Consider the following 16,446-nt stretch of genomic DNA (forward strand, 5'->3'; position numbering starts at 1 on the left):
GGGCTCACATGGGTTAATGACCGGAAGAGGGTGTGGACAGAGACCCCGAGGTCTACATCAGATTTCACACACATGCCTCCATGTTCTCTGTTTCAGTTCTCCACACACCATGTTTTCCCTTTGGCCACGCTGTGGGCAGAGCCACTTTCTGAAGAAGCTGGTGGTGTGTAAGTGTGCTCCCTGTCCCCATCATACCCCTCCAGTTCTCTCCTTCTGTTACCAGGTTGTTTCCCTAAATGTGAAGAAAAACTCAGGAGGTCTTAGGAGGCTATATTCCCATTTTGCACAGTGAGGCTCACCTTGTAACACATTAGATAGTAAAATGGACTATTGTGAAATAAAATGGCCTGTTGTGAAGATATGACAAATCCTGATAGGTTGTAGAAGGGCATCTCCGTCCTCATTGGTCAACACAGAGCAGAGTAACTCTGTGTTCTTTCCCTCACTGTGGGATCCAAATTAAGAGTGTGAGTATTTACATTTAAGTAACTTCTCCTCTTGAAATAAATAGTTGCTGTTCATATTTGAGGATTGATATTGTAATGACCAGTTGTCGTATCTACTGGTATTTATCCTTGTATTTATCCTTGTGAACATTTTAGGAATGGCTTAAAGATCACTACACCTGAGGAGCAGTTCACTCTCATTTCATCAACACCCCAGGAAAAGGTTAGTCCATTATGGTAATTTTTCTCCTATCTTTGGCCTGGCTGTTTCTGCCTCTTGTGGTAGTAAAGAAGAGATAGTAATTCTTGCTTGACTAATGATCCACAGCTATGTCTGACAAATCTTTATTTTAAGCCAAAACTATAGGTTTTTGTTTTTTTAATATGACTTAATTTTAAACATATAGCAGTGAATTCCAAAAGCTAATCAATATCACTCAATTAATAAGAAAAGAATTAGGAGACAGAGAAATTATTCACACCAAGGAAAGCTAGCAGGATTTAAAGTAATGCTTGATGAGTGGTTACCTTAAGCTTACTGACATTTACTTTTTGCTCCTAGACTAAGTGGCTACGGGCTATAAGCCAAGCTGTGGATCAGGCTCTGAGGGGGACATCTGATCTTCCACCTTTTGGAAGTGGCATTAGCGTTCAGAGGCAAGAACCACCCATTTCACGCAGTGCCAAATATACTTTCTACAAGGATCCTCGCCTAAAGGATGCAGTCTATGATGGACGCTGGCTTTCAGGGAAGCCTCATGGCAGGTGAAAATGTTTAAGATTTATGCCCGGAATGAGGATGATAGTCACATTACAGAAAAAGTATTGATGATCTGAAACGTTAGTTGACATGCATTATTCTTTGCTTATACATTCCAGAGGGGTTTTGAAGTGGCCCGATGGAAAGATGTATTCTGGCATGTTCAGGAATGGCTTGGAAGATGGGTAAGAAAATTGTGTAAGACATGAGGGTGAATTCACATTCAGTCACAAATTGTTATGTTGTGTTCAGAGTTGCTTTTCAAACAAGTAGCAGATTTTTGTTTTGTTTTTTAGAAATGCATACAGTGTTTTAGGGCTTATGCAGGTGTGTGAATTATGAAGAGAGTTAGGATCTGGGGCGCAGCCTTTGATTTACCTAGAGTGAATCATTTACCTTGGTAGCCAAATGACCTCAAGTTACACACCTTCCATCTGCTAAAATGGAACTAGTTGGGACTACCTTCTATTTCTCAGTTGCAGAGACTGAGAACCTTGGGTAATGTTGATGGTGAGACTGTTGAGACAACAGTGCCCCCTTTACACAAAGGACATAGAGTCCTTTCAGTAGTTTTATTTAAATCATCTTTAATTTCTGTGATATGTTAAAGGAGAAATCTTCCAAATGATATACAAGGGTACTTCAAAAAGCTCATGTAGGGGCCGGCCCGGTGGCGCACTGCTACAGTGCGCCACTTGGGAGTGCGGCGGCACTCCCGCCGAGGGTTCGGATCCCACATACAGACCGGTTCCCGCTCACTGGCTGAGCGAGGTGCGGGTGCAACACTGAGGGTTGCGATCCGTTGCCGGACACGAAAAAAGACAAAAAAAAAAACGCTCATGTAAAGATTCGTATTATCTTTTAATTCTATTTTGCCACGAACCTTTTGAAGTACTCTTTGTATTATCCTAATGACACGTTACCTTTGTATAAACTTGTCATGTTTTCTAACACTGTAAATATTTTTACATGATAAATTTCTGGTAGTGAAATATTTTGTATCATGTTAAAGTAAAATTTATTTTACTGTATAAAGAGATATACAATTGTATAGGTGATTTTGTGTGCGATAATGTAAATTTTTGTGATGTCTTTTAATCTTTTGTTAATAGATTTTTAGAATGAGAAGAGACTAGCTAATCTGATTTACCCCCTGCCCCTTATTATACAGATGGGGGGGCTGGATACCTGCACTTACCCAAGGTTGTGCTTTTAATCTGTGACAGAGATAGGCCCAGGACACAGGTCTTTTGTTTTTCATTGGACTTGGAATAAAACACCTAATCTCTCAGTGTAGTGGGTTTGATATCCTAATCCTCTAAGACTTGCCAAACAGCTTAGTCAATAGATACAGCTTAAACCAAGACACCGCTTATCCCTTTCCTCCTATTGGTAAATCTTCTTTGTCATTCTTGTTAAAATGTTTACCAGTATATATATACAAAAGGTGACTATGTCATAAATACATCTGATGTTTTTTTTCCTTGGCAGTTATGGAGAATACAGAATCCCCAGCAAGGCACTGAACAAAGAAGACCATTACATAGGCCACTGGAAAGAAGGAAAAATGTGTGGTCAAGGAGTCTATAGGTAATAACATCAGAAAAGTTGTTGAACTGGTGTTTCTTTCTTAAAGAACCTTGTAAACCTAAATGTTTGTGTAGCCAGAATTTCCAAGAAGTAAATATTACTTACTTTTCTAATAACTGAAACTCTGTGTAACGTTTTCTTTTAAAGATCAACCCTTTGGGGGCCGACCCGGTGGCGCACTGCTACAGTGCGCCGCTTGGGAGCGCGGTGGCGCTCCCGCCGAGGGTTCGGATCCCACATACAGACCGGCCGCTCACTGGCTGAGCAAGGTGCGGGAGCAACACTGAGGGTTGCGATCCCATTGCCGGTCCCGGTCCGGTATGGGCGCAACACTGAGGGTTGCGATCTGTTGCCGGTCACGAAAAAAGACAAAAAGGAAAAAAAAAAAAAAGATCAACCCTTCATTGATCATAAGATGAAAATATTAGGTTATTAAATTTAGTTTTTATCTAAATTATATATACCTTATAAACAATAACTTTCTCATAGTCTCCTACATGTCTTGTCTATAAATTTGTCTTATTTTTATTATTCAACTCTAATATGAACAAAACTTTTTATTCTTCCCTCTCATAGGTAACTCATTACTTCATTTTACCATAAGGGACTAAAGACACATTTTTTCACATGTTAATATAAGATACCACCCATGCTATCTTTAACTTCTTAGTCTCAATCATTCAAAAATGAGATTTTTTTGATTAGTGAAAAATAATCATATAAACAAATAAACAATTATAGCTACCAGTGAGACAGTATGGTTTTAGATTTCCTAAACTTTGTAAAAGTGAGCATCAGAATTCAATATACATGTGATCTTTATCCTTTCTTTCCAACCACAGTTATGCTTCTGGTGAAGTGTTTGAAGGCTGTTTTCACGATAACATGCGTCATGGTCATGGTCTCCTACGAAGTGGAAAATTGACTTCCTCTTCTCCCAGTATGTTCATTGGCCAATGGGTAATGGATAAGAAAGCAGGATATGGTGTGTTCGATGATATCACTAGGTACAGTATTCTGCTTCTAATCTCAGAGTTTAGTGTGAGAAGATAAGGTTCTTATACTCCTCTAAAAATTGTGCTAATTTTATGAACACTGACCATCTTAATTTGACAGTATTAAGAACATTTTTAATAAGGAAATAGAGTTGTCAGGCATCATTTTATCGTTTTTCTATGGACCAGACAGTAGGTTACTTTTTCTGAGGTCAGGATCATTCAAAGTTAACATTGGTACCATTTTCCTTAGAGCTTCACACATACAAAGCTTTTAATGTCTCAAAGAAGCTACCAAATCTTTATATGAAGAAAAGCTTTTATTGCAGTCAATAGAAAATAGGAATAAAAGGTAGGGGGACACCAATGGAAATTTCCTTTGGGGTTATAGAATGGTATCTAAACAACTTTCAGATCAGAGGCTTGTTACCATGCCAGCAACCCAGGAATCAAGCCTAGTTAAATTCTGTTAGCTAAACCTTGGGGATGAATATAGTTATTTTGCTTCCATATTTGGTTTGTCCTGGTTTGCTGCAGATTTAATATATACTCTTTCCTCTCTAGTGTTATTAAGTACCATATATTTCATAATGTAGGATTTAAAAAATTTGCTATTATCACTAAACTCTATGATTATTTAACATGCAGTTTTTATTTTGTATTAATGGAGATTAGTAAGATTTCTCTAAGTTTGAGTAGGTGAAAAATGGGCCTTTTATGACAAACCCCATTTCTTTTTTTCTTTAAGTTAGCAAACTTTGGGGTATGAAAAAAATTGTGCATAGCTTTGATTCTGTTGTTACATTTTGAATGAAATTATTTAGAGTTAAATTCTTGGCATTCTTTTTAATTATATATTTTAAAGTTATCAAGGAAGTGCATGGAGTATATACAGATCTATGTCAGGTAGACTACAATATTAGATTCCTGAGAGAACATTACTCTGAGTGAGATGTCTTTTGTTATCACATTGTCCTGTGTTTGAGGAGACAGAAGTAACCACTTTAACTAGAAGAATGGAACCAGTACCAACCTAGGGGTGGTGTTTGAGATCTTCCATATGATGATAATTGTTTTTTTCCCACTCTATCCTTGCTATCACTGGTTTTTTCTTTTTATTTCTATGCAGGGGGGAGAAGTATATGGGAATGTGGCAAGATGATGTATGTCAAGGGAATGGTGTAGTAGTTACCCAGTTTGGATTATACTATGAAGGCAACTTTCACCTTAATAAAATGATGGTGAGTGGAATATTTTCATATAGTTACTATTGACTTTTTAAAACTGCTCTGTTGTTAACTTTTTAGATCATCTTTTTGTTAATTTTCTACCTTCTTCCTACTGTTTTCCTTGTCTTTTAAGATTATGCAAGGCTTTGAGGACATGGCTGCATGTACTCCAATTACTCTGCATTTTATATGTTGTGATTTTGTTTTGTTTCTTCACGTAGGGAAATGGGGTTTTACTTTCTGAAGATGATACTATCTATGATGGAGAATTTTCAGATGACTGGACTCTTAATGGAAAGGTTGGAAACTAACTTTCTTCTATTTCTCTATAATACAGTCTTTTACAAATTTTTCTTGACTTTATAAAAGCTAATTTATATACCATAAAATTTTCCCCCTTTAAGTGTTTGTTTCAGTGATTTATAGTAAATATAGAGGGTTGTATAACCATTACCACAATCCAATTTTAGAATGTTTTCATCACCTGTAAAGATCCCTTCTGTTTATTCACATCACTCGCATTTTCAGCTCCAGTCCCAGGCAACCAGTAATGGACTTTATCACTCTGTAGATTTTGCCTTTTCTGCACCTTTAGTATAAATGGAATACATGTGGTCTCTTCTGTGTAGCTTCTTCACATTTAGCATAATGTTTTTGAGGTTTTTAATATAGTGGCATGTACAGTATTTCATTCCTTTTTATTTCTGAACAGTCTTCCAAAACCACATTTTATTTATTCCTTCACCAATTGATGGACATTGAGTTTTTTCCAACTTTAGACTATTGTGAATAATGCTGCTATAAACATTTGAATACAAATGCTTGTACAGATATATGTTTTCATTTCTTTTGGGTAGGCAGATAGCTAGCAGTGCAATTGCTTGATTGTATGGTAAATTGACGTTTAACATATTAAGAAACTGCCAAACTGTTTTCCAAAGCAGCTGTACCATTTTACCTTCCCATCAGCAGTGTATGAGGATTCTAATTTCCTAACATCTTTGCCAGTATTTCTTATTTGTGGTCTTTTTTCTTACAGCCATTTCAGTGGGTTTGAAATGGTATCTCCTGGTTTTAATTTGTATTTTCCTAATGACTAATGATGTGAATTTCTCGATCTTATTAGTGGGTCATCCATATGTCTTCTTTGATGAAATGTCTATTCAAATCTTTTGCCCATTTCTAAAATTTGGTCATTTGTAGTCTTATTGTTGAATTGTGAGTGTTCTTTATATATTCTGGATACAAGTCCTTTGTCAGACATGTGATTTGCAAATATTCTCCTCACAATTGTAGCTTATCTCTTATTTTCTCAATGGTGTCTTTTGAAGCTCAAAAGGTTTTAATTTTAATGAAACCTAAGTTATCAAAAAAAATTTATGAATCATGCTTTTGATGTCATGTCTAAGAAATCTTTGCTTGTGTTTTGTTTCAAAGGTTTTACTGTTTTACCTCTTATAGTTAGGTCTATGGTTCATTTTCAGGTAACTTTTGTTTATGGTTTGAGTTGAGTCTAAATTGATCTTTTTGCTTGTGGGAATACAATTGCCTCAGCACCTTTTCCCATTGAATCTTCTTGGCACCTTTGCTGAAATTCATTAACCATCAAATATGTTTACTTCTCAATTATATTCCATTGATCAACGTGTCTCCTTATGCTTTATACCATATGATTGCTGTAGTTGTGAAGTCAGGAAGTATATGTTCTCTAACGTTTTTTTTTTTTTTTTTCAAAATTTTCTGGCTATTCTGGATCCTTTGCCTTTCCATGTAAATTTTTTGGACTTGCTTGTCAAATTCTGAAATAAAGCTTGCTGAGATTTTGATAGAGATTACATTGAATCTGTAGATCAGTTTGGGGAGAATTGCTATCTTAATAATATAAAATCTTACAATCCATGAACATAGAATGTCTCACAATTTATTTGGATCTTTAGTTTTTCTCAGCAACATTTGTAGTTTTCAGTGCACACATCTTAAATTTCTTTGATTAAATTTATTCCTAAGTATTTTATTGATGCTACTGTAAAGAGAATTTTTTTAATTTTATTTTTGAATTGTTCATTGCTGTTACTAATTTTATATTTTGTTCTTGTATCCTAAAGCCTTGCTGAGTTCATTTATTAGTTCTAGTAGCTTTTTTGTGGAATCTTAGGATTTCTTTCATAGAGAATCATGTCATCTGCAAATAAAAACAGTTTTGCTTCTTCCTTTGCTATATGGAAGCCTTTTTTTTTTTTTTTTTTTTTTTTTTTTTGATTGCACTGGCTAGAATCTCCAGTGGAATGCTGAACAGACGTGGTAAGAGTGGACATCTTTATACATTGTTCCCTATTTTAGACGAAAAGCATTTTTGTTAAAGTGCTTTTTCTGTGTCTATTGAGATGTTCATGTGGTTTTTGTTCTTTATTCTACCAATATGGTGTGTAATATTGGTTGCTTTTCTGTTTTTAAACAAATATTGCTTTCCTGGGGTAAATTGCACTTGGTCATGGTTTATAATCCTTTTTAAACATTGATGGATTTAATGCTAATATATATATATATTTTTTTTTTGACCGGTAAGGGGATTGTAACCCCTGGCTTGGTATTGTCTGCACCATGCTCAGCCAGTGAGCGCACCAGCCATCCCTATGTAGGATCCAAACCCGCGGCCTCCACGTTACCAGTGCCACACTCTCCCGAGTGAGCCACGGGCTGGCCCTAATGCTAATATTTTGTTGAGGATTTTTGCATCTATTTTTATGAGAAATAATGGTCAGTAGTTTTCTTTTCTCATGATCAGGATAATACTGGCCTTATAGAACTAGTTGGGAAGTGTTCCCTCCTCCTCTGTTTTCTGAAAAAGTTTGTGAAGCCTTGGTGTTATTTCTTCTTTTAATGTTTGGGAGAACTCACCAGTGAAGTCATCTGAGCCTGACCATTACTTTGTTTGAAGATTTTAAATTTCTAATTCAATTTCTTTATGTGTTATGAGTCTACTCAGATTTTCCATTTCTTCTTGAATCAGTTTTGGTAATCTGTGTCTTCCTTGGAATTTTTGTATTTCATCTAAGTTATCCAGTTTGTTGGCATAATGCTGTTCTCTTAATCTTCCCTTCTGTCTTAGTCTGTGCTGCTATAACGCGATATCACAGACTGGGAAATCTATTTCCTCACAATTCTGGAGGCTGGGAAGTCCAAGATCAAGGCACCAGTATTTGGTGTCTGGTGAGAGCCTTCTTGCTGCATCCTCACATGGTAGAAAGGCAAAAGGGCCTAAGCTAGTTCCATCTCACTAATGTATTAGTGTCTTTCATAAGGCACTAATATATTAATGAGGGCAGAGCCCTCATGAGTTAATCATGTCCCAAAGAGGCCTTTCTTCTTAATATCACCTCAATGGGGATTAAGTTTCAACATGAATTTTAGAGGGGACACACATTCAAACCATAGCACCTTCTAACCTTTTTAAATTTCTATAAGGTTGATAGTAATATCCTCTGTTTTTATTCTTGATTTTGTAAATTTGTTTTCTTTTTTTTTTCTTCATCGGTCTACTTAAATGTTTCTCAATTTTGTATACATTTTCAAAGAAGCAATTTTTGGTTTCATTGATTATTTTTCCATATTTTTGTTTATCTCATTGATTTCTCTTCTAATCTTTATTAATTCCTTCCTCCTTTTTGCTTTGGTTTGTTCCTCTTTCTAGTTTCTCAAGGTATAATTTTAGGTTATTGGTTTGAGATCTTTTTTATTTTTCAGACAGGTGTTAACAGCTATAAATTTCTCTCTAAGCACTGCTTTAGAATCAAGTCATAGGGCCGAGCCCGTGGCGCACTCGGGAGAGTGCAGCACTGGGAGCGCAGTAGTGCTCCCGCCGTGGGTTTGGATCCCATATAGGGATGACCGGTGCGCTCACAGCGCTCACTGGCTGAGCACGGTGCGGCTGGTCTCAAAAAAAAAAAAAGAATCAAGTCATAAATTTTGATATATTCCATGTTTGTTTATTATAGCTCAAAATATTTTCCAATTTTTGCTGTGGGTTTTTTTTTTTTCCCCCTTTACCCATGGATTATTTTTATACACTCTTTGGACATGAATATACACACTTTGTTTTTTAAAGAGTTGAGGACTGGTAAAGAACAAGTTAAAAAGGAAAATGTTAACCATTTCATGATTTTCTTTTGATTTTTTTTTTTTTTTAATTGAAAATACTTTCTCTAACTTCACATTTTTTCCTCTTACTTTACTTAGGGAACACTGACTATGCCAAATGGAGATTACATTGAAGGTTATTTTAGTGGAGAATGGGGATCTGGGATAAAAATCACTGGAACCTACTTTAAACCTAGTCTGTATGAGAGCGATAAAGACAGACCGAAGATTTTGTGAGTAATTGGTGTTAATTCTGGATTAATTATTCATTGTTTTGAATTGTCTTCCTTTTATCAAAGCTGGTTAATATTTTAAAAGCAAGATCAGGTTTTTAAGGTCCTCTTTTTATAACAAGGTATAACTTCCTTGAATTGTCAACTAACGCTGCTATAGATAGCTAAACCTATAGTCTTGGTTTAGATTACAAGCCTTAGAGCATAGATATTTAAAGTGAAAGTGCCATGTGTGAGAGTAATCCTACTGTTAATGATGTAGGTGTCTAAATTGACTGAAAGAGCATTCTTCAATGGAACCCATATACAAACTGATTTTGAAAAGTTAAGATCAAACCTTTATAACAAGCGGAATAGTACAGTCTGCATATAAGAAGGGGAAAAAAAGGCAAAAGCTAAGTGTATTATGTTTTACATATTTTTGGCATATGTCTATTTTTCTTTATTCACTGAAGCTTTAGCTTTGTTTTTATATTTTGGTAGCATCTCAGATTCTTTGTCCTGATATATTTTCTTGAGAGTTTGATGTATTTTCTATACCATGTTTATTCTTAGAATATTTTTAGAACCCAGTATGTAATGCATTTCACAATTCTCATTATGAGATATACAAAGTACAGAAAGTCTTTTTTTTTTAACAGGAATCAATTTTACAAAATCAATTCTGTGGAAATGTAGGAGAAAAAGGAGTCAATACTGATGTACTCTGTATTTAACAATTCATACATTTTAGTATTCAATAACATTAGTTAGCTAAAAAACATTCCTTTAAAATTTTCATTCAGTGCTTTATTTATTTATTTATTTTTAAAGATGACCGGTAAGGGGATCTCAACCCTTGGCTTGGTGTTGTCAGCACCACGCTCAGCCAGTGAGCAAACCGGCCATCCCTATATAGGATCCGAACCCACGGCCTTGGTGTTATCAGCACCGCACTCTACCGAGTGAGCCACGGGCCGGCCCAAAATTTTCATTCAGTGCTTTAAAAATAGAATCACCATCGGTTTAGGCAGTTTTGGTCACAGAAGTATTCCCAGTTGTATGTTAGAAAGTTTTTATTCTTTGGAAAATGATTTTGCACTGAAGAAGTGATTAATAAAATGTTGACATGACTTTATTAGCAGGAAGCTAGGAAACCTAGCAGTGCCGGCTGATGAGAAGTGGAAAGCAGTGTTTGATGAATGTTGGCGCCAGCTGGGCTGTGAGAGCCCAGGCCAAGGGGAAGTTTGGAAAGCATGGGACAACATTGCTGTGGCCTTGACCACCAATCGGCGCCAACACAGAGACAGGTAAGTAAATGCCTGCCCATGCACAGGGTCAGTCTTCATGGATACAGCCTGTCAGCGTAGACCTTGAGACCGTAGTTCTCCAGTTAACCTTGGTTAACTGCTGGTGGGTGTTTCCTAGAAATGAGAATGAATGAACTTATAATAGTAATGATTGGGTACTGTTGCTAATTTCTAATTGGTTGTAATCTTTTTTTATTTTTTATTTTTTTATTTTTTATTTTGTCAATATACAATGTGATTGATTATTGTGGCCAATTACCAAAACCTCCCTCCCTCTTCCTTCTCCCTCCAACAATGTCCTTTCTGTTTGCTTGTCATATCAACTTCAAGGAATTGTAAATGTTATGTCTTCTCACCCACCCCCGTTTTTTTGTGTATTTATTTATTTATTTTTAGCTCCCACAAATAATTGAGAACATGTGATATTTCTCTTTCTGCGCCTGACTTGTTTCACTTAATATAATTCTCTCTAGGTCCATCCATGTCGATGGAAATGGCAGTATTTCATTCTTTTTTATAGCAGAGTAGAATTCCATTGTGTAAATATACCACATTTTCCGTATCCACTCACCTGATGATGGACATTTGGGCTGGTTCCAACTCTTGGCTATTGTAAATAGTGCTGTGATGAACATTGGGGAACAGGTATACCTTTGACTTGATGATTTCCATTCCTCTGGATACATTCCCAGCAGTGGGATAGCTGGGTCATATGGTAGATCTATCTGCAATTGTTTGAGGAACCTCCATACCATTTTCCATAGAGGCTGCACCATTTTGCAGTCCCACCGAAAATGTATGAGAGTTCCTTTTCCTCCGCAACCTCGCTAGCATTTATCATTCGGAGTCTTTTGGGTTTTAGCAATCCTAACTGGCGTGAGATGGTATCTCAGTGTGATTTCGATTTGCATTTCCCGAATGCTGAGTGATGTTGAGCATTTTTTCATATGTCTGTTGGCCATTCGTATATCTTCCTTTGAGAAATGCCTATTTAGCTCTTTTGCCCATTTTTTAATTGGGTTGTTTGTTTTCTTCCTGTAAAGTTGTTTCAGTTTCTTGTATTTCTGGATATAAATCCTTTGTCAGATGTATATTTTGCAAATATTTTCTCCCAGTCTCTTGGTTGTCTTTTAACTCTGTTAATTATTTCTTTTGCTGTGCAGAATCTTTTTAGTTTGATATAATCCCATTTGTTTATTTTTCCTTTGGTTGCCCATGTTTTTGGGGTCGTATTCATGAAGTCTGTACCCAGTCCTACTTCCTGAAGTGTTTCTCCTATGTTTTCTTTTAGAAATTTTATTGTTTCAGGATGTATATTTAATTCTTTAATCCTTTTTTTTTTGTCCTTTTTGTGACCGGCTGCACCATGCTCAGCCAGTGAGCGCACTGGCCATCCCTATATAGGATCCGAAACCGCGGCGGGAGCGCTGCTGCGTTCTACCGAGTGCGCCATGGGCTCGGCCCTCTTTAATCCATTTTGAGTTGATTTTAGTATATGGTGAGAGGTATGGGTCTAGTTTCATTCTCCTGCATATCGATATCCAGTTACCCAGCATCATTTGCTGAAGAGGCAGTCTCTCACCTAGTGTATAGGCTTGGTGCCTTTGTCAAAGATCAGATGGCTGTAGGTGTGTGGGTTGATTTCTGGATTCTCTATTCTATTCCATTGATCATTGTGTCTGCTTTTATGCCAGTACCATGCTGTTTGGGTTATTATAGCTTTGTAGTATAGTTTAAAGTCAGGTAGTGTTATGCCTCCAGCTTTACTTTTTTTGTTCAGCATTGCTTTGGCTATGCATGGTCTTTTGTTATTCCATATAAATGTCTGGATTGTTTTTTCCATTCCTGAGAAAAATGTCATTGGAATTTTGATAGGGATTGCATTGAATTAGTATATCACCTTGGGTAGTATGGACATTTTCACAATGTTGATTCTCCCAATCCAAGAGCATGGGATATCCTTCCATCTTCTTGTATCCTCTCTAATTTCTCTCAGCAGTGGTTTGTAGTTCTCATTATAGAGATTTTTCACATCCTTGGTTAACTCAGTTCCTAAGTATTTTATTTTTTTTGGTGGCTATTGTAAATGGGCAAGCTTTCTTGATTTCTCTTTCTGCATGTTCACTATTGGAGAATAGAAATGGTACTGATTTTTGTGTGTTGATTTTGTATCCTGCTACTTTGCTGAAATCAATTTTCAACTCCAAGAGTTTTTTGTAGAGGCTTTAGGCTGTTGGATATATAGGATCATGTCATCTGCAAACTGGGAAAATTTGACTTCATGTTTTCCAGTCTGGATGCCCTTTATTTCCTTCTCTTCTCTGATTGCTCTGGCTAGTACTTCTAACACTATGTTGAATAGGAGTGGTGGCAGTGGGCATCCTTGTCTAGTTCCTGTTCTTAAAGGAAAAGCTTTTAGCTTTTCCCCTTTCAGGATAATATTGGCAGTAGGTTTATCATATATGGCTTTAATTATGTTGAGATACTTTCTGTCTATGCCTAACTTATAGAGGGTCTTTGTCATGAATGAATGTTGAATTTTATCAAATGCTTTTTCAGCATCTATAGAGATGATCATATGGTCCTTGTGTTTGATTTTATTGATATGGTGTATCACATTTATTGATTTGCATATGTTGAACCAACCTTGCATCCCTGGGATGAATCCCACTTGATTGTGGTATATAATTTTACGTATGTGTTGCTGTATTCTGTTAGCTAGTATTTTATTGAGGTTTTTGCATCTATATTCATCAAGGATATCAGCCTGTAGTTTTCTTTTTTAGTTGTATCTTTACCTGGTTTTGGTATAAGGGTGATGTTTGCTTCATAGAATGAGTTTGGGAGATTTGCATCTGTTTCAATCTTTTGGAATAGTTTGTAAAGAATTGGTGTCAATTCCTCTTTGAATATTTGGTATAATTCTGCTGTGAATCCATCTGGTCCTGGGCATTTCTTTGTTGGGAGCTTTCTTACAACAGCTTCAATCTTCTTTATTGTTTTGTTCAGTCCAGATTTTCTACATCTTCTTAGCTCAGTTTTGGTAGCTTGTGTGTGTCCAGAAATTTATCCATTTCCTCCATATTTTCAAATTTGTTGGCATATAGTTGTTTATAGTAGTCACGAATGATTCTTTGTATTTCAGATGTATCAGTTGTAATATCACCTTTTTCATTTCTAATTTTTGTTATTTGGATCTTCTCTCTTCTTTTATTAGGTAGCCATGCTAATGGTTTGTCAATTTTATTTATCTTTTCAAAAAAACAACTTTTTGATTCATTGATCTTTTATATTGTTTTTTGGGTTTCAATTTCATTAAGTTCTGCTTTGATCTTAATGATTTCTTTCCATCTGCTAACTTTGGGTTTGGATTGTTCTTGTTTTTCTAGTTCTTTAAGGGGAAGCATTAGGTTGTTCACTTTCCATCTTTCCATTCTTCTGAAGTAAGCATTTAATGTGATAAATTTCCCCCTTAGTACTGCTTTTGCAGTATCCCACAGGTTTTGGTATGATGTGTCATTACTTTCATTAGTTTCAATAAATTTTTTGATTTCCTGTTTGATTTCTTCTTGGACCCATATGTCATTAAGTAAATGCTGTTTAATTTCTATGTGTTTGTATATTTTCCAGAATTTCGTTTGTTATTGATTTCTAATATTAATCCATAGTGGTCTGAAAAAATATATGGGATAATTCCAGTTCTTTTTAAATTTGTTGAGACTTGATTTGTGACCTAAAATGTGGTCTTTCCTGGAGAATGTTCCATGAGCTGATGAGAAGAATGAATATTTTGAGGTTGTTGGATGGAATGTTCTGTAGATATCTGCCAAGTACAATTGGTCTAAAGTGTTGTTTAGATCTTGTGTTTCTCTATTGATTTTTTTGCCTAGATTATCTGTCCAATGTTGAGAGTGGGGTGTTCAGGTCCCCCGCTATTATGGCGTTAGTATCTGTCTCATTCTTTAGATCTAATAGTGTTTGCTTTATAAATCTGGCTGCTCCAACATTGGGTGCATATATATTTATTATTGTTATGTCTTCTTTCCTCGTTCCGTCATCTTGTCTTGCTGAGTTTTCTTGTATCTCATTCAGTTTCCTTGGAATTTTCACTTGAAATTCCTTGTCAGACATTTCAAGGGCTTCTTGTTCTATAGGATCTAGAGCTTGAGAGTTATTACCCTTTGGTGGTGTACTTTCTTGATTTTTCATATTTCTGGTATCTTTCCTTTGATGTTTAGTCATTGTGGCAGGGGGTGTCACAGTCTACTCGTTTGACACGATTGTCTGGCTTGGATGTTGCTGGGATTGCCAATTTGGTATGGCTACCTCAGTGTCTGCTCGGTTGGCCACTAGTGCCTTGTGTGTGTGGTTGCCTTGGGTCTTGGACCTCTCCGGGGAGCCGCCTCTCTGGTCAGCATGCACTCGGCCGAGCTGCTGGGTTGCGCGCTGGCACCGCAGGGCCTGTGGTCTCTGCGGAGCTTCCGCCTCCCCTGCTGGACATCTCTCTGTTCCACATGCATTCGGCTGGGCCAGGGGTGGAGTTGGGTGGCAGATGTGAGGCCTACCTGCTGGGTCGCCGGCCAGCACCACAGGGCATGTCGTTTCTGTGGAGCTTCTGCCTCCCCTGCTGGACGTTTCCCTGCTCTGCACGCACTCAGCTGGGCCAGGGGTGGAGTTGGGTGGTGGATGTGAAGCCCACCTGCTGGGTCACGGGCCGGCACTACAGGGCATGTGGTCTCTGCCGTAATTGGTTGTAATCTAATGATATAGTTCCATTACCCCAAATTTCCGGTTATTATAGTATGCGTTTTGTTTCAGCCTCTTCAGCCAGTTTCTCTTTACCCATTGTGTGCTTCTCTTGCCAACTGTTGAAGTGTCCTTGTTATCTCCCTGCTTCTTGCATCCATTTTTATTTCTTCCTTTGCCCTTTAACTTACTTTCCTTTTTCTTTAGCTTCCCTTCCCCCTTTTATTCCATTTTTCTCTTCTCACTAAGTCTATCACCAGTTTTCTCTTCAAGCTAGTATAGTATTTTCCAACACTATTGTTTAGATTGGAGCAAAATCTTCATTAATTTATTGTAGTTGGTACAAAGTAACATTAAATGCTGTTTGAATGTTATGTGAACTGGGTAGCAAGTCAGTTACCATTTATGAGCTCATTTGAGCCCAACACTGTGCTGAGTGCTCTGCTTCATCTTGGTGATTATGTTTCATGTTTCATGTGCATATTGACAATTATCTTGCTTTCTTGATGTAAAATACATAATAGGCTTTCCTTCCCTATTTATAGTCCAGAAATATTAAGTCGTTCACAGACTCAGACACTAGAGAGTTTGGAATTCATTCCACAGCATGTTGGTGCCTTCTCTGTGGAGAAATATGATGACATCAAGAAATATTTAATAAAGGTAAACTAGAGTCAAAATTACATTAGTCTTGTGAATTAATGTTGCTGCTACCATTATATTCAGATCTACTCACAGCTTAATGTTACTCTTAATTCTATTTTTGCTTTCTATGTATTTCTTTTACTAATTCTCTCACTACTAATATCACGTTTCTACATGAGGATTGTCCCATTATTATGATAGAACATTTTAAGTTTTGTAAGGTATTCAAGGGGGTTCTTGAGAACTAAGATCAGAGTTTAAAATGGCTTTTTGTTAATAATATTAGCAAACTAGAGATCGTATAAATAATAAATGCTGCCCTTGCCCCCAGATACGCTCTCTGTGCTTCCTTCTCAACCCTGTGAGATCAGCTACA

General features: G+C 36.7%; 1 protein-coding gene across 1 annotated transcript in view; it reads left to right on the forward strand.

Moving 5' to 3' along the window:
• ALS2 (amyotrophic lateral sclerosis 2 (juvenile)) overlaps positions 1-16,446 on the forward strand; it is a 74,346-nt gene that overhangs the window by 49,487 nt on the left and 8,413 nt on the right. The window contains exons 16-26 of the mRNA XM_008586286.1: positions 97-167; positions 603-669; positions 1,009-1,211; positions 1,326-1,391; positions 2,698-2,796; positions 3,639-3,803; positions 4,921-5,032; positions 5,242-5,319; positions 9,257-9,390; positions 10,512-10,679; positions 15,971-16,088. Of these exons, the coding sequence (XP_008584508.1) occupies positions 97-167; positions 603-669; positions 1,009-1,211; positions 1,326-1,391; positions 2,698-2,796; positions 3,639-3,803; positions 4,921-5,032; positions 5,242-5,319; positions 9,257-9,390; positions 10,512-10,679; positions 15,971-16,088 (1,281 nt within the window). The remainder of the gene's footprint in view (positions 1-96; positions 168-602; positions 670-1,008; positions 1,212-1,325; positions 1,392-2,697; positions 2,797-3,638; positions 3,804-4,920; positions 5,033-5,241; positions 5,320-9,256; positions 9,391-10,511; positions 10,680-15,970; positions 16,089-16,446) is intronic.

This window comes from Galeopterus variegatus, unplaced genomic scaffold, assembly GCF_000696425.1.
Source record: "Galeopterus variegatus unplaced genomic scaffold, G_variegatus-3.0.2 Scaffold3924, whole genome shotgun sequence".
Lineage (NCBI taxonomy): Eukaryota > Metazoa > Chordata > Mammalia > Dermoptera > Cynocephalidae > Galeopterus > Galeopterus variegatus.